We start from the raw sequence: 26326 nt of genomic DNA on the forward strand, positions 1-26326 counted from the left end.
GTCTGCTGGGCTATTTGTGTTTGCAAAGTGGGGGGAGCGAACGCTTTTCTGCTGCCTAAGTAGGGCAAAAGAGGAACAGGATCCCAGCGCCGCCCCCTTCCTAGCCCAGCCCCATAAAAGAGCAGAGGTTTGACGCACAGCCCAGAAGAGGCAATGTTTATTAAAACGATGCGCACACACGGAGGGAGATGTTTTTCCTCCCTCTTTCCTAACAATGGAACTTTTTGGGACAGGACAAAAAAAAAAGCCCTCCTAGCCTATGGAACTCTCTGCCACAGGAGGCTGGGGCAGATGCAGACCTGGGTGGCTTAAAAGAGGATTAAACCAATTCTGCGGAGGGCTGCATGGAGGAGAAGAGGGCTTTTGCAGAAGGGGCACCCGGGGTCATCTAGCTCAGCCCCCTTGAACCTGCAACCTTGGCATGATCGGAACCAGAGACCCAAGTGGAGGTTGGGGGGGGGAGGGGGAATAGTGTGGCTCTTGCACCCGGGTCCTGCTTGCTGGTTCCTTCTGGGCCCAATGCAGCAGGCTGTTCCACTCCATCATAAGGCAGCGGCCTCTCCTTCCTTGGAGGTCAATCTGCAAAGGTCTCTGCCTCAAAGCGGGTTGGGATGGATGACCTCCCGGGGTCCCAACTCTGCACGTTCAGTGGAGAAAAGGGGCTTTCACCAGGAAACGCCTCCGAATAGCATCACTTGCAGGGAAGGGCCCGGCTCCCCCGTTGGGGGGCTGATTTGGGGTCATTCGGACAGACAATTTGGGGACAGGGACATAGACGCCCCCCTCGCTTTGGCCTGATTAATTTAGGACTCTTAAAAGCCCCCCCCCCAAACGCAGAGAGAAAGCGGCGGTTTGGGGAGCGGCTGCGGTGAAAGGCTGCGAGCGCAGGGCTCTGTCGCCGGAAGATGTGGGTGACGGAGGAGGAGGTTTTTTCGAGAAATAAACGGTTTCCTGGGGTGGAGGCAGAAGCCAGAGCAGGTTTTTGCAGGGCCCCCAGCGGCTCAGGGAGGAGGAAGGTTCACAAAAGGGCTGCCAAAACGAGGCAGCGTGGGGGGCTTTTAAGCCAGCCAATCCCTACGGGGATTTGAACCTGCAACCTTGGCTTTTATCAGCATCATGCTCTAAAAGCAGCTTTTCTCTTTAGATCTTGCTGAATATTGCAGGATTCAGGACAGACTGTTAACCTGTGGAACTCCCTGCCACAACGGCCAACAACTTTTATTTCCCATAGAGACAGACACCCCTTTGGTCTGGAAGCTGGAATAGATGTGCGCCCCCCCCTCCAGTTCTCTCCAGGGCTCCCTTCTGACGCTCTCATGCCATGTTCTTCAACTTGGCATGTATTGGACTACAAATCCCATCAGCCACACCTTGCTTGGGATAATGGGAGATGTAGTACCATTACTAGGTTGCAGGTGGTGGGAGTCTTCCTCCGCTGGAGGGTTTTCAGCAGGGCTCAAGGATTTCCTGTGCATTTTAGGAGCGGGTTGGGCTGGATGGCCTTTGGGGGTCCCTCACCAACTCCACGATTTGGGATCAGCTTCGAGATGCAGAAACCGGGCTCTGGCCAGGCGCCCTCCGATGCCAGGGCAACAGCACACGCCCAAAGCAGCGCATGGCAACGGCTCCCAAACAATGAGTCACCGGCCGCATCCAGTGTTGACACGGAGGGTTAGGCCAGGCCAGGCCCAGCGGGTGGACTTTGCGCTACAACTCCCAGGCGGGGAAGGCGCTCTCCGCCCTTCCTAAACAAAGCAGGGGCCGGCTACAAGGGAGGGCAGGTTGCTTTTGGGCAGAGGGGTCCAGTACAATGCCCACTGTCGCCACCTCTTGGGAACCAAAGCACCCCCTTTCCCTGCAGGAGAGGCTGGGAGTTGTAGCGCAGCAACGCCTGGCTGCTTTGCTCCTAAAACGGCATCGCACGGAGCAACTGGACCTGCCAGGGCTGGCGCCCCAGAGCCTGGCACCTTCCAGACGTCCCACACCACAACTGCCTTCATGGCGCCCAACGTGCTGGCGGGAGTTATAGTTCTGGAGGGCGCCAATTTGTCTTGCACATCCTTTTTCTGCCAGAAACCCTCAGTCCAGCCGCGCTTTCCTCCTTCCCTGCCCCGAGGCGCCCGGCGCAACCAGCACTTGTGTCCGCAAGGAGGACAAAGGCACCTCGGTTGGCGGTTCCCATTGTTTGCCAAACAGGCGCCTTCTGTGCTGGGCCTGCGGCTGAGCCATTGTTTCCCGCAGCCTAAGGGAGACGGGCGCTTGTCATCGGCGTCAGGGACCCAGGAGTCCTGCCCCCAAGCCCGGCTCTTCCCCCAACTCTTTGTCCATTGACAACTTCCCAGGCAGCGGAGGCCTAGTGGTTAGAGCGCTGCACCCGGGAAGGCGCAGATCCTCCGCTCAGCAGCCCTGAGGTTCAATGAGCGGAGCTTTGGTTGCTGGCTGCCTCTGCCTCCCTTGCAGTGCCATCACGAGGATTAAATGAGGACTAGCCCCTTGCGTCGACCAGGGTCCAAATTATCGCTCGGCTTTGACGCTCTCCCTTCAAACTGGGCTCCCAGTTCCCCCAGCACCTTTTGCGCTGGGCGCCAGCCCCCACCGCCCCCCCACGGGACCACCAACCACAACCAGGTTCAGAATTCAATTTCTCTTTTATTTCGTTCGTCTTGTTCCAATATAGTTTTCTTTTTTCTTAACCCCAAAAAAAGCTACACCTTTGTAACCATCAGAAAATTTGGCAGCGATAAGGATTTCTCGTGATAGAAAAAAATGGCCCGAAAGGGGGGGGAAAGATGGGAGGAGGGGGTGCGATTTGGGGGGGGGGTAGAAAAAAAAAAACCGTTGAGAAAGCAGGAAAAGTGGGGGGTGGGAGAGGAGAGGAAGAGAGTGGCGGTCCGGCGCCGGGGGGGTGGGTGGGTGTCCCACGCTGGTCGGGCCGGGGCTGGGCTGGGGGTCCTGGGCGGTGGCAGCCCCCGTGGGCGTCGCGTCCCCCCCGGTCCCTCAGTAGTACCGCAGGCGGGGGCAAGGGGGGGCCTCAATATTGCGACCTCCGCAAGTGGTTGGCCATCTCAAAGCACTTCTTGTTCACGCAGCCGCCGTGGACGCCTTCCTTGCCCATCACCAGGACTATCGCTGGGGGGAGAAACGAGAGGGGGGGTCAGCGCAAAAGGAAATTAGGACCCCCAACCACCCAAGGAGAAAAGGGGGGGTCCATCTGCACCCAGACGCTGCGTTTCTCCAGCTCAAAGTTCGTCAATTGCAGTTTTTTCTCCAGCTGGGGCAGAGGGACTACGAAACCCATGGTCCACAGAGAGTGTGATGGGCATATCGGTGGTCGTGGCAGATGAGTCCCCCCAAAAAGTCCCCCGGCAGTAAGGCTGAGGGGCACTGATAAGTTTCTGCCTTCCGTGTAGGGTTCGCAGCTGGGGTCAGACTACAACTCCCATGCTAGGGATGATGGGAGATGTAGTCTAAGAGACAGGTGGGGGCAGAGATCGAGAAGCGCCAAATTGGTGAGGCCGTAGATGGTGGGGTTTCCCAGCGGGTGTCAGACCACAAGTCCCATCGTCCGCAGCAAGGAGGATCGGTGGCCAGGGCTGATGGGAGTTGTAGTACAACCACAGCTGGGGACCAAACTTGAGAAGCACCAAATTTGCACTGCTTTCCATAGGGGTGCCTCAACTGGGGTGGGACTACAAGTCCTATCAGCCCTAGCGAGCAGGACTAGCAGCCAGGGACGATGGGAGTTGTAGTCCAACCACAGTAAGGGTACTAAAGCCATTCTGGGCAGCTTCCAGCAGAGATAAAGACACAATAAACAGCCCTGGACTTTTTTTATGGGTCCTGCAAAATCCCCTAGAGCCCCTTCAGGGACATTTAAGGAGAAGCCTTGGAAAGCGGAAAACCCCTCTGCAATTGCAGGCCAAAGGTGAAGCACTGCGGAACTCCCTGCCACAAGAGGCAGGAAGCGCAGACAGATCAGGCAGGGAAAATTCACAGAGGGAAGCGAGGCTTTTAGATTTTGCGCAAAGCTGCCCAGAGCGGCTGGGGCTACAAGGAAATTATTATTATTATTATTATTATGGGCCTGATCCAGGAGGACTCTTCAAAGGTGCAACTTCAAGGTGGGTTTTTTTTGGCGGGGGGAACCCAAGGCAGGGCTCCTCTAGCCAGAACCAGGGGCTACCTTCAAGTTGAACAGCCAACACCCCGCTAGCCAGAAGCTGTGCCAGGCGAAGGATGCCAAATTTGACTTGGGCGGGACCCCTGGAGGTCATCCATCCCACCCCCCTGCAATGCTACAGCATCCCTGACCGACGGCCAGTGCCCTGAGCTGGATGACCCCTGGAGGTCCCTGCCAACCCTACAATGCGCCCCAACCTCAGGTGCCAGACTCTTCTCCACTGCCTTGCAGCGGGCTGGGCTGGATGACCCCCAGGGGTCCCATCCCTCCTTCCTTCCAGCTAAAAACCCAGCTCCCGTTAAGCAAGATTTACGACCCCTTGCAGCTGCCGCGGCAAAACAGAGGCCGCCTTCTCTGCCCAGTCGGGGGCTGGATTAGCAACAGCTGTCCACCCCCCATTTGAAACAGAGGGACACCCCCCCACACACACAGCTGTTGAGGGTAAAGAATGCAAGTCGCCCCTTCTGCAAGAGATGGACAGCTGCAAGGAGATTTGGGGAGGGGAGAGGAGAGGGTGCCCCCCCCCCCGGTTAACTCACTCTTGGCCGTCATGGCGGCTGTGATGTTGAAGGTGGGCGCCCCGCCGGTGCTCTTGGTCCTGAGGTCCATGGTGCATTCGCCGTCCGTGTGCAGACTGTCCCTGATAACCGAGCATTTCTGCCCGCCCAGAGTCAGGCCGTTGACAAACAGGTTGCTCCGGTCCTTGCCCACCAAGATGTTCACTTCCGCCGGCTGCCGGGGGGCAAAATAAAAAGAAGAGGGGGGAAAGTGAGGGTCCACAGCCTCAAAGCCACAGTACTGAGTCACGTCCCCCCAAACTAAACCACAGACCCTCAAATGGCTTTAGCATCTTTGGGGGGGGGCACATTAAGAGGCAAGGGTACAGATTAGATGCGCCTCAGTCAGCAGAACCTCACAGTCCTGGGTTCGAGACCCGCACCGAGCCACAGATTCCTGCCTCGCAGCGGGTTGGGCTAGATGACCGCTGGAACCCCAACCCTACGATTCCAGGATTCTCAGGGGTTATTTTTGAGCTGCAATTCTGGGGGGGGGGATGGATGACCCCCAGGGTCCCCTTTCAAGTCTAGGATTCTAGCAAAGTTTGGATCAAGTTTGTCAGTTTGGTGGGCTGGGAAAGCCAGCCAGATTTTTGGGGGAGGGGGGGAGAAGAAACAGTAAAATTATTTACGAACTTCAGTCAATGCAAAAAGTTAAGAAAAAATGCATGGGGAATAAGCGAATTATATGTACAACACAATTTAAAAGTAATAATTGTGAGATCACAATGGTAGAAATAAGGGAAATATACATTCACAATAGACATATATCCATGGTATAATTCTGAATGTCCTGTAAAGAACGAGAGAAAGGTACAACTGGAAGTAATCTTCAAAAAATAAAACATTCAAAATAGTAAAACTATTATCATTCCTCAATTAAGCTAAATAGCTTACTTTTTATTTGATTGGGCAATTAAATTGTTGCCTTGGGGGGAAAATACAAGCCTCTCATCTGAGCGGTGCTTTTGAGAAAAATAGGGGGCGAGTTTTCTGCCCCCCAAAAAAGTTTGGGAACCACTGGACTCCAGAGAATGAAGATGGGGATTCGGGGTGGGGGGGACATAGAGCAGCAGAGCCCAAAGGGACCCCCTTGGGTCATCTAGCCCAACCCCCTCTAATGCAGGGGGGGGCAGATCTTTTTTGGAGGGGCAAGGGGGCAGCGCAAGCCATGGGGCTGACCTTTGCGCCTGAGGACACCCAAAAAGCAGCTGCAGGCAGCAACTGTTCCTTGTGGGGCGAAGGGGGTCTGGACGGGGGGGGGGGGGCAGAGGGACAGAAGGAAGCCCCCCCCAATTAAGCCCCTTCTCTCCTGCCCCCTTGGAAGATGGAATGGAGCCCCAGCACCTGTTGCCCCCTCTGTCTCCTGGCCATTAAGTCCCAAAGGAAAACAGGGGAAATCCAGGGGTGTTGGTTTTTTGCTTTTGGGGGGGGGAGAAGAGGAAGTCTTTTCCAAGCTCTCCCCCCCCCACACTTGGACACGGCTAAGTCCAGTTTGTGGGTCAATTCCCCCCCCCAAAGCGTGCTTACGTACAGGGAGGTCGTTCTCCACCCAGGACTAAGCCCCCCCCTTGCTGCCATGGCCTCTGGAAGCCCCCCAATATCTAGGGGTGCAGTTCCACCCCCCCACTACAAGGAAGGGAATGTAGTCAGCACACCCCGTGGCTCAAGGGATGGCTGGGTCTTTTGGGGGGGGGGCAAGAACAACTGCAGACTCCCCCGCCTCTTTTAGCTGCTCAGAAGATGTCTGTCTCCATCTGGAATTTGGGGCCCCCCCAGGTCATCCAGCCCAACCTGCAGGAATCGCAGCTGAAGAATTTGCTGGTACTTTCACCATCAAGGCAGCCTACTGCCCCCCAAGATATGTAGGACATCAGGGTTTTTTTGGGGGGGGATCTGAAGTGGACCCTGCCCTGCAAATACTCTCTCTGGGCTGGGGGGGGGGCAGAGAGGAGAGACCTTCCTATAGACACAGCAAGCAGTTTACAGCTCAGAATTGTCCCGTTGGAAAAAAGTACCCCCTGGGGTCATCCTGCCCAACCCGCTGCGATTCAGGTCTTTAACCCCCCCCAAATACTCTCTCCTCTGCCCCCAATTCCCCAGGAGAAGGAGCAGGGCTGAGTGCACACACAGCAAGCTTTATTTTATTCCCCCCCATGCCAGTTTAGGGCTGGGCTGGCAGCGACTCCGGTTCCCAGGTTGCACATTAACTGCGGGAACACACAGAATAGCCTCCCTGAGTGGATGGAAGAATGGAAGAGGCAGCGGGGGGGGGGGAGGCAGGCCTGGCCGCCTCCGCCCATTGCGCCGCACTCCCCTCCGAGGAACAGAGGAGGAGGGGACAGGAGGGAATGGCAGGAGCCAGGCAGGCAGTGCACCCTTCCAGTTCCCCCCAGAGGGGAGAAATGGGGTCCCTCCAGCAGGCCCCCCCCAGGATTCAGTTGGTTAAGGGGGGGAATCTCTGGGTTGGGGGGTTAGCCTAGCCCAAGTGGCCACTTTTGCAAAAGGCAGGCCCCATCTCTGCCCCCCAAACTCACATAACACCACCCCCCAAAAAAATCAGGAGGGATGAAGCTCAAATTGCCAAATTTGGAGAAAAGTGAGAAACTGCGGAAGAAGTCACAAACGGCCCCCCCCAAACGCACACACACAAGTTGCACTTCCGCTAAGGTGGGGAATTGGGAAGTTTGAAGCCAAGGCCTTCTTTTGGGGGGGGTGTTAGGAGCGCTGTGGGGCACCCTTTCTTCCCCTCCCCATCATGGGGCGATGCTGGGGCTCCAGGGATATTGTGGGGTCTTGTCCCCCCCAGCACTGAGCAAAGGGGGCACAGATCCCCTTCATCAAGTTGGGGGGGGGGAGAGAAGAGATTTTAAAGTCCTTTGATCCTCTCCTCCACAGGGAGAACAGTGGATCCTAAATAAATAAATAAATAATAATAATAATAATAATAAATTTTATTTATACCCCACCCTCCCCAGCCAAGACGGCTAACAACCAATAATAAAAACAAGATGATTAAAATACAACTTAATAAACAATTTTAAAATACAACATTAAAACATTAAGATGCAGCCTAAAGGTTGATCAGTGGATCCACAAGGGAAAGCAGTGGATCCTTTGCAGGGGGAGCCCCCAGGCCAGCTGCTTTGGGCCCCACCCCAGGAGAAGCTCCAACAAAGCATCCCTCCAGATTCTTCCAGGGCTGGGGGGAGAGAAAAAGGGAACCTTTGCCCGGGATCTGGAAAGCAGGAACTGAGGAATTAATCTGGAATTTTTTTTGGGGGGGGTATTTTTATTATTTGCACAGGTCCCCACATTTTGGAAATGGAGGGTTGGGAGGCACGCACACCCCACCCCCCTCTCCCCGCAGGAAAGTTCCAACGAAAATGCAAAAAAATGCACCCAAGCCTCGCAGCAAAATCTCTCGCCCCCCCCCCCCAAAGATTCCTGCCAGAGGCCCAGAGCCGGGATTGCTCGGAGATTAGCCGCAGCTGAAAGGAATCCAGGTCTGGAGACGTGGCACTTTGGGGGGGGGGGGAGGGAAGAAAGGAGAGGGGGGGCACCCAAAAACCCAGCAAGGCGATGGATGCCCCGACGGGGCGGTTTGGGTTTTTTTGCAAAAGTTCCCTCCGGGCTCCACTCTGCGCGCCGGAAGCGCCCTAGAGAAAGGGGGGGGGGAAAAGAGTTTCTAGAACTTTGCAACTTTTCCGCCCGGCCTTTGCGCAAGGGGGGGGGGGAAGAGAAGAGAAGTGCGCGGGGGGGGCATGTTTGCTTGCGCTCTTGAAAGTCTCTCCAAGGCGGCCTGCAAGCGACGCTTCTTGCGGCGCAAAAGCCCCACCTGTATCCTGTTTTGCAAAGAGAAAGAGAGAGGCAGGCGCGCTTGCCCCACATCCGGGAGGGGGGGGTGAAGAAGCCAGCCCTACGGTGCAGAGGGAGGTCGTGCCCCCCCCCAAGACTCAGCTCAGAGAGTCTTTTCTTTCTTTTGCCGGGACGGGGGAGCCGCTTTTGTGCCGGATCCGAACAAGGAAAGCGGGAGAAGATTTTGGCCGGGATCTCCAGACCCCTTTGCCAAAGTGGGGGGGCCGGGGTGGGGCGCGGCGGGTCAGGCCACGAGTCAGCCCCGGCTAGACGCCCTTGCGCAATCGCGGAGTGGGTTTTGGGGGGGGGGCAGAGAGAGAGAGGACAAGAGAGGGGCCGGGGCTCAGCCTCCGCCCCGCGCACAAAGGCACGTGGCGGCCGTGGCCCCCGGGCGCCTGGGTGTGGCCCGCGGGGATCGGGAAGCGGCTTGGAAGCCAGGCAAACTTGGCGGGGGGGGGGGAGTGGAAAAGTTGGCCCCGCTCCCGCCGAAGTTTCCACGACGGCGAGGGAACCGGGAGTGAAATCCCGCCCCCCCACCCCACCCCGCAAATCTGGGCCTGGATGAGAGATCCCATTACGCACGGAGAGGTTTAGGGGTACCCGCTCGGAGGGTGCTTTTTTGGGGGTGTTGCCCCCTCCCCCACTAGCTGCTTCCCCCGGGGGGGGAGGGGCGGCCTGCCTCCTTCTCCTCCCCCCTCCCCCCGGCTTTTGAGTCATTTCCTCTCCCGGGCTGGGCGCGGGCAGGGCGCGGTGGCGGTCGCCAAAGCAGGAACCGCGGCCGCCTGGCGCGCTTCTCCCCACCCCACCCCCCAAAAAACGGGGAGAGGGCAAGATGCAAAAAGGGGGGGAGATGAAAGAAGAGGAGGGGATGCCCGCGATTGCGGGGGCCGAGCAGCGCGCGCCTCTCCCCTCCCCCACGCCCCCCCCTTTCCCGGGCCTGCAGGCTGACTTTGCAAGAGGAAGTGGCGGAGGCGCTTTGCACAAAGGCGCACGGGGGGGAGGGGGAGCAGGAAGAGCCCCTCCCTCCCTCTCTCCACCCCCCCACAACCCCGCCGTCGGGGGAGGGTCGCCCAGGTAGCGCCTCGTTGCAGCGGCTTTGTCGAGGCCCCGCGCGCCCCCCGCAACTTCGCCCGGGAGGAACCCAAGCGCCCCGGGGCGCGCCTTCGAAGGCGGGGACCCCTTCCCTTCCTCCTCTTTCCCGCCCCCGGTGCAAATCCCTTGGTTGGCCAGGCCGGGCCCCCCCCACGCCCCTGGCTCCCCGCAACCCCGGGGCGCACCGTGATGTTGGCGAAGGTCTTCCCCGGGGCGGCGGCCCAGACGGACGGCACGTCCTTGTAGCCCACGATGGCCGCGTCCTGGCAGGTGTCGTCCGCCATCAGGTTGTCGATGTAGCTGTTCCAGCCGCTCATGGCCGCGGAGGGCGATGCGGAGGGATGCAGGCGCGCACGGAGGAGGAGGAGGAGGCGGCGGCGAGGCGGCTGCTGCTGGGCCCGGATGCAAACGCCTGGACGGGGCGGGCGGCGGCGGCGGCGGCGGCTTGCTTCTGTTTGCAAGGGACCCCGGGGGAAGAAGGGGACGCGCGATCCGGATGTGGCGCGGGCGGCGGCGCGAGCGGATCTGGCGCTGCTCCGGAGCGGCGAGCGAGCACAAGGCGGCGAGGGCGCCGGGCGCGGAGGAAGGGGCCGGCCCAGGGCGGGGAGCGGGGCGGGGAGGCCGGGCGCGCACACGACACGCGCGCGCGCGCCCCCCAAGTGCAGCTCCCTCCTTGCGAGGCAGGGGGCGCCCCGTCCGGCGACATTCAGGGGATGCTCTGCCCGCGTTGGATTTTGCAAGGGAACTTTTGCAGCCGGCGCAGCGCAGACTTGGCCCCGCGATCCTCTACCGCTGCGCGGGAGCCTGGCTGGTTTTCAGCACCGCGCCGTTTCTTCAGCCCTCCGTGCGCCCCCCTGCATCGCTCCGTTGCGCAAACCCCCTCCCCATAATTCCTTGCAGACCCAGATTCCCTCTGCTTTGCCAGCTGGGCTCGTAAGGAGAGCTTTGATGGTGGATCAGGCCCTCCTAGGCCAGCACGGTCTGCTTTACGGTGGCCCCCAAGTTGGGCTGGAGCTCATCGGCAGCAAATCTCCCAGGCACCCTTGGGTGGGTGCTCCCAAGGTAACCCATGGGCCACTCTCCGGGGGATGAAGCGGGGACAGATCAGTCAGTAGAGCAAGAGACTCTGAATCACAGGGTTGTGAGTTCGAACCCAACCTTTGGGCAAAGAGATCCCTGCATTGCAGGGGGTTGGGCTAGATGACCGCATGGGGTCCCTTTTCCACCTCTACAAGATTCCACCCTAACCAGAGCCTCTTCCCTCAGGTTCTCTGCCTCCATTTCCCCAGGAAAACCCGCCTTTTTGTGGAAGCTGGCTCTCAATTTATTAAAAATTAAAAAAACACCAGGACCTCGTTTGCTTGGGCTAGAATTGCAAGCTAGCCGGTTCTTGCAACAGGGGAGAGGAGGGAAGTGTGCGGGAATCGCACTCTGAGCATGAATGGGCATTGCAACAGTGTGTGTGGTTGCAGGGGAGTCAGGAAGAGGGGCCTCCGCCCACGTGCTTATCCATTCCTTCTCTTAACCTGCTGCATTTATATCCCACATGTTTGCCTCCTGGGGACGCACTCTGTACGCCATCAGAGGAAGCAGCGTGCGGCCCAGCGCTTCAGGGTATCAACTAGTGTGTGTGAGAGGCCTGGGTCCGAATCTTCCTCCACACCCGTGTTGGCCCAAAGGCCATCCAGTCCAACCCCCTAGAATGTAGGAATTTATTTTCCAACCAGGAACTCGAACCCATGACCCTGGAGATTAAGAGTCTCATGCTCTAACAACTGAGCGCTCCAGGCAGTGCAGTAAATGAATAGGTTAAAAAGATAAAGGTAAAGGACCCCTGGACGGTTAAGTCCAGTCAAAGGTGACTTCTTCTTCTTTCAGGCTGAGGAAGCCGGTGTTTGTCCACAGACAGCTTTCTGGGTCACATGGCAGCAGGACTAAACCGCTTCTGGCGCAACGGGACACCGTGATGGAAACCAGAGCGCATGGAAATGCCATTTACCTTCCTGCCACAGTGGTACCTCTTTGTCTGCTTGTACTGGTGCGCTTTCTTCCCTGCGAGGTTGGCAGTGAACGAATAATCCTGCCTTGCAAGGGGCTGGGCGAGGTGATTCTTCCAATTCTACAATTCTATGATCTTACATAAGAAGCTGAATGTTGCAGGATTCGGGACAGAAGCCCCTTTTTGCACAGCGGAAACTGCAGAACTCCCTGCCACTGGCTTTCAAAAAGGATGGGGCCTGATCCCTGGCGGAGGAGAGGGCTCTTGAGGGCTGCTTTCTGCCCTCCGCAGTCGGAGGGAGCGATGCTTCTGGGTTGCAGTTGCCAGAGACCAAGGCGGGGAGAGCTGGTCTCGCACTCGGAGCCGGCTTTTGAGAACCGGATGCCGGGCTAGAGAGGCTCTTGTGGCCTCTAGGAGACTCTCTCTTCTCCATACATGGGCAGGCGAAGGGAGACAAGCGCGGCTTCCTCTGCTGGCCAAACGGAGCCGGTGCAACAGGAAGAAAATCGGGAGAGAAATAGCTAAATTTTGCATCTCTCTTGTGTGCCTGTAATAATGCAAAACCAGGCCGGGAGATTTGTCTCGTCCCTACAATTGCACACCTGAGTAGGCCCTGCTTTGGGGCTTGCATAAAGCAAAGTCTGCAGGATCGAGCCTGGCGTCCTGTTCCCACAAGGGCCAAGCGGATGCGTTACGGGAAATGGCAATCAGGATTCGAACCCAAGAGCCGCTCAGCCCTCCCGCGGTTTCTGGCAACTGGGATTCGGAAGCCAAGCCCTTTTGTGTTTCTGTCTCGGCCTCTTTCAAAGCCCATTCAGGCTGGTTTCCGCGGCCGCCTCATGTGGCAGGGAGTTCCACAGGTTAAAACGAGGGTCACGAGAGAGGGAGGAGAATTTTTCTCTCTCGGCTTGGGACCATTTCCCTGGATTTATTCCTCCACCGCTGAGGCATCGATTGCAGGCAGTTAAGAGCAGCGCCCAGAGGCTGCAGTTCCGCCAGCCCTACTCAAGCCAGGAGGGGAAAGCAGAGCAGACTCAAATATTTCCCTTTTTCATATTTAAAAAATGCAAACACAGCATCTGCAATCGAAGCTGCTGCATCTCGGCGGAAGCGGTGGCAACCCAGAGCGGCGCCTCTGGGGAGACGGGTGCAAACCCTGCAGGAAGAGATGGGGGCCCCCTGTGTCTGGCTGCCACTCTTTGGACACGAAGGGGGGCCCTTGGCCCCAAGTGGAGCCCAGAGCTGCCTTGCAGGGGGGCTGCTTCTTTATTTTGGGGGACAATGTGGATCTTCATTTCAAAATGTGTGAGCGGTGATCAGAGCAGGTGGAGACTGAAAGAGAAGAGAAGCTGTAAAATGGGTATACAGAATTCCATGGTTAAAATAACTGTAGAAATCTTATTACTGCAGAGTCAGAAGGGAACCCCCACGGTCATCTAGCCCAACCCGCTGCCAGGCAGGAATTGCAGCTGAATTATCCCTGGGGGAAATCAGTCCGGACACAGCCCCACATGCACCCACTTCCGGGGCCTGTATGTGTCTTCTGCCCCAGGAGCTGATACCCAAAGGGTGCCAGCCTTTCAGAAATGATTGCCATGGTTTCCGTCCCGGCAGAACGGTTTGCTTCCCTGTCATCTGCTTGTCTGAACCCTGGGAGAGCTCAGTGGGTAGAGCGTGGGCCTCTTGAGTCTCAGGGCCCTGGGTTCGAGCAGCACGTTCAGCAAAAATATCCCTGCATTGCAGGGGGTTGGTCTGGATGACCTTTGGGGGTCCCAACTATTTCACATAGCTCCTTCGGTAGAGCGTGAGACTGTTCATCTCAAGGTCATGGGTTCGAGGTCCAGGTCGCGGGGGGGGGACTAGGGGATGTTGTGTCAAAGAAAGTGTTATCCGTTTTCCTTTCACTGCCCTTCCTGCAAACAGTCAGATCTTTTGGGGGAAGCATTATTTATTATGCAAAACCTCCCAGTAATTTCACACCCTCAATTTGACAGCATGTTTAAGATATTTAAATAATGGTATAATGGCATAAATAATAATAATATTACATCTGAAGCCAACCCTGTATAGGGAAGCTTTTAAAGGTTTTCCTGTGTTTTTATATATGCTGGAAGCCACCCAGATGGGCTGGGGCATCGCAGTCAGATGGGTGGGGTATTAGCAATAAAATTATAATAACTGCATTGAACTGGGCTAGATGACCCTTGGGGGTCCCTTCTGACTATGATTCGAAGAGAGAGAGAAACCAGGGTGTCATCCACACAGACACATCTGGTCTCACCTGCAAGGTGTGGCAGGCAGACAGGTGTCCTGGGTTCAGCCCTCTGCCTGAATCCCTGGAGAGATGCTAATGCCAGACAAAGCTGAGCTTGGTAGATCCCAGTGGCTGGACTGGAGCTCTGCACTGGGAATTTTGTTGCAGGAATTTATGTACAGGTTGGAGGGTGTTTGCCCCTCCAGCAGATATCCTGCACGTGCAGCCCACTACCAAAACCAGCACAATCACTTTTGTGACTTGTCGCCACAAAACACTTGGTCACAGTTTCTTCCTATCTGTTCAAAGGGCCTTTGCTGCACGATACCAAATGTAAGAATTCACTGATAAATGTTCCTATGTACTGGCTCACTGGGGAAACTTCAGAAATTCATCTAGACCTGTGAGCTCAGCTCCTCAGCAGCCCCTCTGGCTGAGTGATAATCCCTGGCCTCCTGATACCTGAGTGTCAGACAAGGAGCCATTCCAGAAATAACAAACCCAGATGAAGACAAAAGGGTGGGATGGACTTGGCTGGGAAACAGGGAAATATAAAGATCTCTTTTATTCCACTCCATGGGTGTTTGGTGGAGGGCAAGGAGAACCATGGGTCAGGGTCCAGGATGCTCAGATTACGGCCACCAGACCTCCCCTTTCGTGATGTAACCATGATGTAGTTTGGGGGGGTGTAACATGGGGATGAGCAGCTAATAAAAGTTTGGGTTCTCTTTTGTTTGGGGCTTCCATCTTGTTCCACCTGGTGGCAGGTGGGAGTCCTGTCACGACAGTCTTCAGTCAAGACCAAGCCGACTGGCTGCTGTTTGGCTCTGGTATTCCTGGCTGGGGTCCTTGTTTTTTGTCCAAGGGAGCCCTCAGATTTCTCCGTTAACAATTTCTACTGGAAGTTGTGGTGGCATATTTGCCACTGCAGGGGCCTCTGTTAAACTGCAGAACTCCCTCCCACAAGACGCAGTTATGGCTTTCTAAGAGGATCCAGCAGATTCTCTTCTCCGCCTCCCCAGCTGGAAACAGCAATGGGTCGCAGGGGGTTCGACTAGATGACTCTGGGGTTCCCTTCCGACTCTGCGCTTCTACGGAGACCACGGGATGGGACAGAGTTGCCCTTGCGTCTGAATCCCGCTTGCACATTTCCCACTGCGAGTGTCTGGTCAGCCCCTGTGACAACGGGACGTGGTGTCCTTCCTGTCCTGGGTGCGATTCCTGCCTTGCTTGGGGTTGGGCTGGATGACCTTTGGGGGGTCCCTTGCAGCTCTTCCATTCTAGGGTTCTGCTTTCTCGCGCAGCAGTGGCCAAACCCAGTAGAGAGAGGAGACGGAGCGTCACGAAGGCGGCAGTGCAACGTGCCGGGCCTCAACCTCCAGAACCGCAAAACCGTTTTGCAACCCGTAGCCCCTGCTTGCTGCCTGGAAGCCGCCCCTCGGAAAAAAACCCCCTGCCCCACTTCCTGTCTGGGCAAAAGGAGCTTTCGGCTTCCCTTCTCCCGCTGCCCCTTTGATGTGGGGCAGCTGCTTGCCCCAGAGGGATCAGCCGTGGCCCCTCTTCTGCTTTTGGCAACCCTAAAAGATTGCAGCTTTGCATGGCTCTCTGTTTGCAGCCTGAGCCACTTAGCCAACCTGGAACCGGTTGATGGGATTACCCGGTTTGGACACCTCTGAGGTTAAGTCCCATCCTTGCTAATCAACTTAAACCCCCAGGATAAGACGCCGGACTTGTTTCTTATTTCCTTCGAAAGCTTGTTTTAGCCTCCATCGTACAAATAATTCCATATTAGCAGAAACTGAGTGATGTTTGTAAAGAAAACAATTAGAGGAATACAAAGTAGAAAGAAATGATATACAATACAAATCTGTGTTTAAAAAAGAATGTTTCTATTACAGTATAATGAGAAGGATGGAAAGGATTGTGTCGGTGAAAACTTTTGTTGTGTAAATAATGTTGTCTTTTCTTTTCCTCTTTTGGTTTTTTTTACTTCGTATCTTTGTTATTTCTTTATTTATTTTCTTTTCCTCTTTTTTCTTCCTTTTAAAATTTTCTATTCCCTACATCAACGGATGGCTTTGTTGTCCCAAAAGAGTGCCAAATCCTAAAAAAAGGCACATTTAGGATCCAGTCCGGGGTTGTCTTCGGACTACAGTTCCCATCATCCCTGACCACTGGACCTGCTGGCTACAGATGATGGGATCTGTTTCCCATTGAGTTGCAACAATTTTATTTTGTTTGTTCCGTGAAATTTATGGTAAGAAAAAGAAATCTCAAAGTGGTTCACGGGAAGATAAAATGAGAAAATCCAGAAAGATTTGCAACCATCCTTTAAAATGTACACAAGTTTAAATAAAAAAACGGAGGGCATTGCCTCAACTTCCTATAAGCATCTGGTTAGAGGAGAGGGAAGGCACCTCCTTGATCTCAAGTGGCAGGGAGTTCCACAGGGCAAAGATCCAGTTCCTGCAAATGTGGAACGGGTATTGTGTGGCCTTTGTAGGGGTGCCAGTTCCCCTGATTGAAGTGCTCACACGGGCACATGTGGGGTCAGGCGACCTTTCAGGTAAACTGGTCCCAAGTTGTTAAGGGCTTTGTATACTAATAGCAACACCTCGAACTCGGCCCAGGAGCAAATTGGCTGCCAGCGCAGGTCTCTGTTAGATGCTAACCAGGCCTCCCTCTTGTCACCAGTCGTAAAAATAGAGTCCCAGACGCCTGCTGGGCGGCTCAGTCGGTGAGATCCTGGTGCTGAGAACGCCAAGGTTGCAGGTTCGAAGCCCATAAGGGGCAGCCGCCTTGTAGGGGGGTTGGGCTAGATGACCCTCGGGTCCCTTCCAGCTCTAGGGTTCCATTAGCTTCCCTGGCCTGATCCTGACCGTGTCCTGGACGGCATCCTGATCTCCGAAAAAGGCCGCTCAGTTTCCACCTCCTGTAAGACGGCGGTTGCCACCCAGACGAGAACGAGATGCACTTGGGAAACAAACAAAGGCTGATTCTTGCTGGGATTATATTCTTTCAACTCCCAATTAAACAGAATAAACAAAATGGGGAACGGAAGAGGCGAACAATGGAACAATGGGATATCTTGGTCTTGTGACGTTTACTCCCCTCTCCGTTGAGATACGTTCAGTGGCGTAGGGTGGGTTGTCAGCACCCGGGGCAAGGCAAGTAATTTGTGCCCCCTAACCCATGGATTTGCGCCCCCTAACCCTAACCCCCAGATGTTGCGCCCGGTGCGGCCGGCCCCCCCTGCACCCCCCACGCTACGCCACTGGATACGTTGGCTCCAAACTGTTCCTGCCCCCCAGATTTGCCATGGTCCCCCAGCCCCAAAACTGGACTCCCCTTTTCAGTCCAGGTGGAGAGTGGGATGGTTGATTGACTCCCTTTTGACATGTTTTTTGGGGGGCGCAGGTGGGGATATTGGATGGCTGCTGCTGTTATTTTGATTCTGCATTTTGTGGTTTTATGTTCTGGTTTTGTTCCGTGAACAGACCTGAGAGCCCTGCAGGTATTGGGCGGTCTAGAAATTCAATAAATAAGAAGTCTGGAAAGACCACGCTTGGTGAAGACTTGAAGTTTTCTTCCCCAAATGAAAGTTTTTGATTTGAGTTTCCATTGAAATGAGGATGTATTTTAATGTTTTAATGTTGTATTTTAATCTTGTGTTTAAGTTGTATTTCAATCAATTTGTTTTTATATCGGGTGTTAGTCGCCCTGAGCCCGGTCTTGGCTGGGGAAGGCGGGGTATAAATAAAATTTATCATTATCATTATTATTATTATTATTATTATTAAAAGGCTCCTCGGCTATTTCACCACGATGGCTCTGCTTGTGAAACATGGACCACTTATAAAGGCCATCTCCAACTCCTTGAAATATCCCATCAACGGTGTCTCCAATTTTTTTTACACATCACCTGGGAAGACAGGTGAACTAATGCCAGTGTACTGGAAGAAGCACAGATCCCCAGTGTCAAAGCAATGATTCTTCAACATCAACTTCGCTGGACTGGTCATGTTGTGCGGATGCCGGATTATCGTATTCCAAAGCAACTACTCTGTTCAGAATTTAAAGCGTAACGTTGGTGGTCAACAAAAGAGGTTGAAAGCCTCTCTCAAGGCAAATCATTAAAAATGTAGTATAAACACTGACAACTGGGAAACACTGGCCTGAGAGCGCTCCAGTTGGAGAACAGCCTTGACCAAAGGGGTCCTGGGCTTTGAAGGCGCTCGAACTCAGGACACAAGGGGGAAACGTGCTGAGAGGAAGCCATGCTTGCCAAATCCACACCATGATCAACTCTCACCCAGAAACCTATGTCCCCACTGTGGAAGGACATGTGGGTCCAGAATTGGCCTCCACAGTCACTTACGGACTCAGTGTTAAGGCCAAGGGTATGCAACCTAAGGCCCATGGGCCACTAGCAGCCCACAGGGGTTGTTTAACCGGCCCACGATCAGCCCCCAAACCGAGCCACCCACTGGCGAGTCCCTGTGCGCTGCGCTAATCCCGGAAATTGCGTCTGCGCATGCTCAGACGCCGAAAATCGCATTTGTGCAGACACAGACACCGGAAATTGTGAACCAGCCCAGGCGACACAAACCTTGCTGACCCCTGGTTAAGACTGTGTTCCTGGAAGACGATCTTACTCGGCTACGAGGGATCACCAAAGAGCTGCTTTGGAACATCGGTTATCAGAAACTGCAAGAGATCTGCCAGGGACCCTTGAGCTGAGATTCCTGCGTCGGGTCAGACTAGATGAGCTGTGGGGTCCCTCCAACTCGACCGTTCCAACCACTTGAAACAGGTGCGGTCGTCCAAGAAAGCCGGGAGCTTTTCTGCTACAGGAGGCAGAGATGGGCACCAACGTGGCAGCCTCGAAAAGAGGACTGGACAATACTTACCTTCCCCTGTCTCAGAATATCAGTTTCTGGAAATCCCAAGTAAAAAGGTGGGGTCTTCCTTTTGGGGTGCCTGGCTGCCCCTGGGAAAACAGGGTGCCCCCCCTTGTGCTGACCCCACAGACTCTTCTCCTGCTCTGATGGCAGCAAGCTCAGTCTGTGCCAGCTGATCTCATAGAATCATAGACTGGGTTTGGGACCCCGAGGGTCATCCAGCCCAACCCCCCGCAAGGCAGAAATCTTTTGCCTAATGCGGCACTCGAACCCACGACCCAGAGGTGAAGCGTCTCAGGCTCTGCTGACTGAGCTGCAGAAACGTCTCGATTCGATTTATTTTATTTCTGCACAGCTTTTCAGTCCAATGAATCCCGAATTGGCAAGGGATACGTACGACAACAGCAGGATAGAACGTCGCCAGTAAAGCATAAAGAACACAGAAGAATTAACCAGTTGCCGGAGGAACAATTAGAACCAAGGAAACACATAGGGAGAAAAACGCTATAAATAAGTCAGAAATTCAATTGTTAGAACAAAAGAAAGAAAACTATGGAAGATTGCTTAGATTTTTCTTTGCTCTCACCAGCGCCATCTGGTGTCCCATGTTTATAATGCATAACGCCGTTTTTTTACTAATGAGTCAGACGTCATATTATACGATTAACAAATCAAGGCGGCGTTTATAATCTATAAAACAATATTAACATTGTAAGCTAATAGCAGTAAAAAAACTCAGCCCTCTTCCTACACAGAGTCCACACCCCATGACTCACAATCTTTCCACAGCGTCAAGTTGGTGTATGCCTGCCATTTAAAGCTCATTTCTCGCCTGGCCCCAAAGATGCCGGGAACTGTAGTTTGCTGTGGGTGCTGGGAGCTGTAGCTCTGTGCAAACTACCATTTCCAGGATTCTTGGATGGGTCTGTTGGTGGGAGGCCTTAGATTCTAAGCAGATCATGCTTCCTTGCAGAAGACCCCAGATCTGAGTTCAAAGGATCTCCCTGAGCGCCATTACAAGCCACTCAGCCAATGGGAGTTGTGATTCCTGCAGGGGTTGGGATAGATGACCCCAGGGTCCCATTCTATGCTGCTCTGAATTGATGAGCTTTAATGAATTGCTCCAAGCAGAGTAATATCCCAGAGTCACTTTCCCCCTGCCTCTCTCCTGGCAACCGGGGGGGACAATGTCGAGGGGACCCCATTATTTGTGTCACAATGCTGAGCTGGGGGGCAGCTGGTCCCCAAGACCTGTGCTGGTTGCTCACAGGGCCTTAAAGGAAAGGGGGAAATATGGCGGGACACAGCTCTGCACCCCTCCAGCCACAGATTCCCCAGGACACGAGGTGAGGGGAGGAATCGGGGCGGGTGAAACGTAGCGTCCAAGGGAAAGGCAGGGGGTCAGAATGGATGACCTGGGGGGTCCCCTCCGGGTGATTTTTGGCAAGCCACCCTCGGCCTCCAAGCCCTCCTCTGCTGATGGGACACAATACAGCTTGCAAGGTTGTATCATCATCATCATTTTCATCATTATGTTTGTGGAAGAGGGTAATTGGTCCATTTCTGTTTTCACTGTGGATTTTGTGTTTTTTAAGTTGCCTTTTATTTTTCGTGAACCGGCCTGAGATCTATCTATGCACCAATTTTATAACAGCAATAATTTACAGTATTTTTTGGTGTATAAGTAGGATTTTTTTTTTTACTCTAAAATAATGTTAAAAAACGGAGGTCGTCTTATACACGGATAGTCTCTCCCCCCCCTACCCATTTTCTTAAATTTGAGTCCCCCAAAATAGGGGTAGTCCTATACATGGGGGCGTGTTATACACGGAAAAATATGGTATATGCACATTGGACTTGGCCCGGAAGCAGATCTCATCCCTTTGCAGGTTTCTCTCTTAATGAAAACGATGATGATGATGATGATGATGGAAACTGCGAGTGATACATAGCAGAGAGTAAATCCTATTGGACTCAATGGGACTTATTTCTGAGTAGATAGTGCGAGGCTCCCTTGACCATAAAGGAATCCACACTCCATGATTTTCCTTTTTTCATTCATATATATATATATATAAATTACACATATTTCCAGACATAACATCCCGTTTTTAAACAACATAACAAACCTTTGGCTATCCTAGCCTAAGACTTCCATCAACCTCGACGGATGGTTTTCTAACCTCCTTTCTAAGGTTGCATTTTGTCTTTATAGTTATTGCTATTAAATCCATATCCTAAATAAAGAACTTCTTAATCCTCTTTCTCCACACTCCATGCTTTTCCTAAAGGATCTCCGTTTTTTTGCACCATCGACTTTTAATTGTTATCTGAGGAAAAGGAAAAGCGGGACAATCAGAAATGGAGACAGCCTCTGTAATTCCAGGGAAATCGGGACGCTGGGAGGGTCTGCAGATCTCTGAGCCTGGATGTTGTTATTTATTAAATTTGAATCCTGCCCTGACTATTTATTAAATTTGCATCCTGCAGCCCCAACTGGGCTTCTGCCTTGAGCCCAAGGGAAGCCCCACAGAGAGGGTCTGGCAGTAGTCCAGCACACCAAAAAGATGCTCCTTCCGGCCCATTCTGGATTCTATTCCGACAAGGGCATAAATGTATATTTTCTTTTAGGATGCTGGCTGGCTGCCCAGAGTGTCTGGGGAAACCCAGCCAGATGGGCAGGATCTAAAAAATAAAATTATGGTGCTGATTATTAAGTCTCGATGAGGGCGACAGTGTAAAACACAGTGCTTTTTTTTCTTTAAAAAAAATGTTTAGAGGTACTCTCATTTTGTCTCAAGAAAAATCACCATTTTAGAGTACAAATCGGGGAAAAGAAATACAGCAAAGATTCACAAAATGTTTAAGGGAACGCACATCCCTGCGTCCCCCCCAGGAAAAAACACACTGCCAATATAGATAGATAGATAGATGTAAAGCCATAGTGGGCTTTTTAAAATAAATAATATTTGGGGTAGGTTTTTTTCTAGGGGGGGGGGATGGAGACTGTGGAGGGCGGTTGCCACGGCAACGGGGCCTTGCGGCCGAGGCCAAGCCTGCCTCGAGTGAGAGCTGTGGTTCCTTTGCCCCCGGGGGATTGTGGGTAATTGGTTGCAGGCGAGGCAAGGGAGGGAAAGGGGCTGTAATGGGGGATTAATGCCATGAAGGGGGGGGGATGAATATTTGGTTGGATTCGAACTCTTTGCCTCCATATATATATACATATATATTTATGTATATCCCAGCAGGAGGTTTTATATGGGGGGGAAAAAGCAGATTGGCAATCGAGGCCCAGGGGATTGTGGGTAATCCTGGTAGGGGCAGAGGGATCGGGGTTCGAATTCCCCCATTGAGGGGCCGTGAAGGGCAGCCCTGACGCCTCTCTCTGTTGTGGGGATTCAGGGAGGAGAAATAATAATAATAATAATAATAATAATAATAATAATAATAATAATAATAATAATAATAATAATAATAATTTATTTATACCCCGCCAAGGCTGGGCTCAGGGCGGCTAACAACCAATAATAAAAACGAGTTGAATGAATACAATTTAAAAATAAGAAAGGGAGTGTGGGTGGGGAACCAGGTAGCTGCCGCCTGGAGATTGAGAGAAAAATTGGGGTGTCAATGCCATCGATCCGTCAGTCCATCATTCACCCCCAAGTGACGGGCGCCCCATTTGAACGGCGGCTGGAGAGGAAGAAATCCAACTGATGCAGTTCTTACCCCCCCATAATCTCCTCTGCGTTTTAATGATGGGAGAGGGGGACACTTTTGCATTTCTTAAAAGAGACCCCCTTTTTCCTCCTCACAAAGTGTAGTAGTCGTAATAATAACAACAATAATAATTTTTTTTATTTATACCCTACCCATAATAACCTCACCTTTTTCTCTCTCTCTCTGCCAGCTGCACCATAAGCCCTGCATCTCTTCAGTGATTACCATATATATATAAATATAGATCGATATATATATATTTGTGGAGGAGACAATATTTCAGGACAAGGTGAGCAGATTTTTCTGTATTGGGTTAAAAACATTTATAGGTTTGCCCTTCATCAAACTGGACTGCAGTTACTACTGGTCGTTTAAAATGTGTCCACGTTTAAAAAGGACCCAAAAAAAATCTGATTTTTTTAAAAATAGCAAGTCGAACAGTTGCAAGCTAAGCCACGCAAAAGGCTGGGGTGAATCTTATTTTTATATATTTTTGCCTGAGATAGCCACATTGGGTTTGATTCCACAGCTGGAGAAGCTCCCTTGGCCAGCCTGCCATTATTATTATTATTATTATTATTATTATTATTATTATTATTATTATTATTAAATGTAGCAACTGCTTTCTTTTGCCCAGGGCAGCTCAAAAGCGACTTACAACAAAAAATTCCCATATACATTAAAACCCACCCACTTCTAAAAAGCCACAGATAGTTAAAAGCCAAATGCCTGGTTAAAAAGGAATATTTCTATTTATTTAATTTTATTTATTAGATTTCTATACCGCCCTCCATCTAAAGATCTCTGGGCGGTTCACCAGATTTGCCTGGAGCCTAAAGATATGTAATGAATGTGCCACAAAGAGGGAGCCACCACGGAGAAGGCCCCGCTCTCTTCTTGGCCCCACCCCAGACACAAAGAAGAGCCCCAAATGAGGGTCTCAGGGGCCAGGGTGCTTCATATGGGGGGAGGCAGTCCTGGCACCAAGGATCAGCCCCAAACAGCAAATAACTCCGCAATGGGGTGGAATCCACTTATCGAACCCTGTCTGCTTGTACACACACAGGTATGCTGGCCCTGTCATAGGGACCACATAATACCCATTCCCGCTTTTGTCAAAATTCAATATTTTAATGTGGCGGCCCCTGCACTCTGGAACTCCCTGCCTCTTGAGACCAGGAATACGCCTTCATGGCTCTAAAAATACTCATTTAGACAAGCCTGTCCTGATATTTTGGAAGCTGATGGGAGTTTCCCTCGCTTTTTATTTTTTCAAAATTTTAAAATTGATTTTCCAGATTTTTCAAACAGAAAAAAGAAGAAAAAAAATGGCAAAACACACAACAAAGACATTAAACTAAACACATAAGAAAATTATTACTTCAAACACCTAAATCTCTTAACATTGGTAACTGTCTTCCTCAAATCCCCTCTATCTGAGTTTCATTATATCACCTGTATAGCAGTTCTCCAATTTCTGTCCCTTTTTAGCCTATTGCTATTTTAACTTTTCAAAAGTCTTCCATAGTTTGTCCAGTCTTCTTATTGATAATTTTATGGCTTTATCCTTTTTTCGTAAACCGCTTCGGGGAGTTTTTATTCCCCGGTGCGTTATTTTTAGGAAATAAATAATTCCATAAATACCATAAAGACAGCTAACGATTTAACAGTAACGGGCGTTACAAGAGCAACAGTTTAAAATGAAAGCAGCGCTTGATGTCACGGTCAGATATTTAAAAACATTAAGCAAGAAGGCTGAAATGGCCGTAATTTATAAAAATGGTATCAGTTATATATATTTCTCTCTTTTGGATGACATCTGAAGGCAGCCCTGTTAAGGGAAGCTTTTAATGTTTAATAGATTATTGTATTTTAATATTCTGTTGGAAGCTGCCCAGAGTGGCTGGGGAAACCCAGCCAGATGGGCGGCGTATAAATAATAATCATCATCATCATCATCATCATCATCATCATCATCTTTCTGTCTCTCTCCCATCTTCGTGTGCAGAGTTACAAACTCTCCTTCTTTGGAGGCTTTTAAGCAGAGGTCAGATGGCCATCTATCCCAGATGCTTTAGCTGAGATTCCTGCATTGCAGCGGGTTGGGCTGGATGACCCCTGGGGGTCCCTTCGAACTCTACATTTCCCAAACTCCATGCTTCCCTGAAACGCCCTGCGTGTCTAAGTCAGGTCCGCTAGATGGCACCGCAGCTGCCCTTCAGCATGCCCACCCACCCTCACTCCATATCTGGGCTCCTTGCAACCCGTGAAACCCCATGCCAGCAGTCCTGAGACACGCCAGGAAACCTCACCCTGGTGACCTTTGCCTGACAGAGCTTCCCAGACCTGCTTGGAGGCCGTGCCAAGGTCAGAGAAATCCGCGCGCAAACAGAGACCCGATTCCCAGCTGCCCGTTGGTCTGGGGTCCCCAGGAATCTCATCGTCCACCAGGGCAACTCTGGAACACAGACCCACCACCCGGGCAGGCTAGGAAGACTATTCATTCATTTCGAAAAAGGCTTGGTTGCAAAAAACAAAGGGGGGGGGGGGAAGAAATAACAGCACCCAAACCCTCAAATCCGTTTACAAAAGAGTTAAATTTACCAGCAGGAGAAACTCGCAGAAATAATGTCTATAAACTTTCAAAAGTGGACCAAAAACAGATTAGAACTTTTCTTGGCTTTCTAAACATCTGGGTTATTCTAAAACAATTTGGTTTTGTTCTGCAAACCGCCCTGGGATCTCGTGATGGAAGGGAGGCGTCTAAATTTCATAGCTAAATTAAAAAAACGATTTTAGCAGGCGCTGGAAAGAGGACGGGGAAGGCGCCTGGCCCATCTCAAGAGGCGGGGAGTTCCGAAGGGCAGACAGGTTCTTACAAACGAAGACTGGGTTAGCAGGATCTTTTCGACATATTTATTGTGGTTATTCTTGAAATATATATATGAAAAACCTGCCCTCCTTTTAGAACAGGGCCCTGGCTCCTGCTTCCTGACCACCCCTTGGTTTTCTTTTCCTTAAGCCGCGCTTCTCGAACCCTCCGCTCTCGTCCATCGGAGCTTCTGTGCCTTTTGCCCGGTGAGTCCCCAGCCCTTACCAGATCCCCCCTTCTCCCCCTGGATCCGAAGAAGGGATCCCCCCACCCCAAGGCAGGCCTGTGAAAGGTGAGCAGCAGCTAAAGTTTCACCTCGTCCTTTAAGCCGCTGCTTGGAATGGAGCCTTTGACCTTTAGCAGCCTCTAAATTTAGGCCAAGACTTTAGAGGGAGCTGGGCTAAGGGAGCGTCTGCAAGTGGCGGGCACAAAATGTGCCCTCAAGCACCGCATGCTGCTGGGGGAGCGGAGCTCTGGAGCCCCCCGCCTCTCGGAGGCAGTGGAGCTCAGGGGTTGGAGCAACCAGGCAGCCTCCAGATTCATAGACTTGGAAGGCACCCTGGCGGCCATTTAGTCCAACCCTCTGCAATGCAGGAATCTCAACCGCCCATCCATGTTGAAACCAGACTGGGTCCTGCTGGGCTTTGCATATTGTGGACTACAAGTCCTGGAGGGCACGAGATTTGCGAAGACTGGACTTTAGCAGCAATCAGGGAAACGCCATTCTTTCCCTGCCTCGGTTCCCCCTCTGTTGAAACGGAAAGGGGTGCAAATGATTTATTCTTCCGTTTAGACCGTAAGGTTGGCCGACCGTAGGAAGAAAGGCCTCAGAGCGGTTGGCAGGAAAGAGGGAGCAGCCAGGTCAAAACCAGAATAGAGTAAAACAAAACAAA

General features: G+C 52.4%; 1 protein-coding gene and 1 long non-coding RNA gene across 3 annotated transcripts in view; one reads left to right on the top strand and one right to left on the bottom strand.

Annotated features, from left to right (window-relative positions):
* Positions 1–2629: 2629 nt before the first annotated feature.
* On the bottom strand, positions 2630–10259 carry PFN1 (profilin 1). The gene is made up of 3 exons (XM_081887111.1): positions 9873–10259; positions 4720–4912; positions 2630–3129 (listed from the first exon to the last, which is right to left on the bottom strand). The coding sequence occupies exons 1-3, from the start codon at positions 10002–10004 to the stop codon at positions 3032–3034; spliced, it is 423 nt and encodes a 140-aa protein (XP_081743237.1). The 5' UTR covers positions 10005–10259; the 3' UTR covers positions 2630–3031.
* Positions 10260–20077: 9818 nt separating this feature from the next.
* The window catches only part of LOC309355903, a 143426-nt gene continuing 137177 nt past the window's right edge, over positions 20078–26326 (top strand). For both annotated transcript variants that reach the window (XR_014162592.1, XR_014162593.1), the window contains exons 1-3: positions 20078–20187; positions 22752–22850; positions 25584–25639. This is a non-coding gene — a long non-coding RNA (uncharacterized lncRNA). The remainder of the gene's footprint in view (positions 20188–22751; positions 22851–25583; positions 25640–26326) is intronic.

Source organism: Podarcis melisellensis (assembly GCF_964234715.1).
Source record: "Podarcis melisellensis genome assembly, chromosome: 13".
Taxonomy (NCBI): Eukaryota; Metazoa; Chordata; class Lepidosauria; order Squamata; family Lacertidae; genus Podarcis; species Podarcis melisellensis.

Coding starts and splice junctions, on each gene's coding strand:
- PFN1 (XM_081887111.1), bottom strand. CDS start 10,004: ATGAGCGGCTGGAACAGCTACATCGACAACCTGATGGCGGACGACACC. Junction 4,913..9,872: donor AGACCTTCGCCAACATCACG/GTGCGCCCCGGG, acceptor GCCCCCCGGCAG/CCGGCGGAAGTGAACATCTT. Junction 3,130..4,719: donor AGCCGCCATGACGGCCAAGA/GTGAGTTAACCG, acceptor TTCTCCCCCCAG/CGATAGTCCTGGTGATGGGC.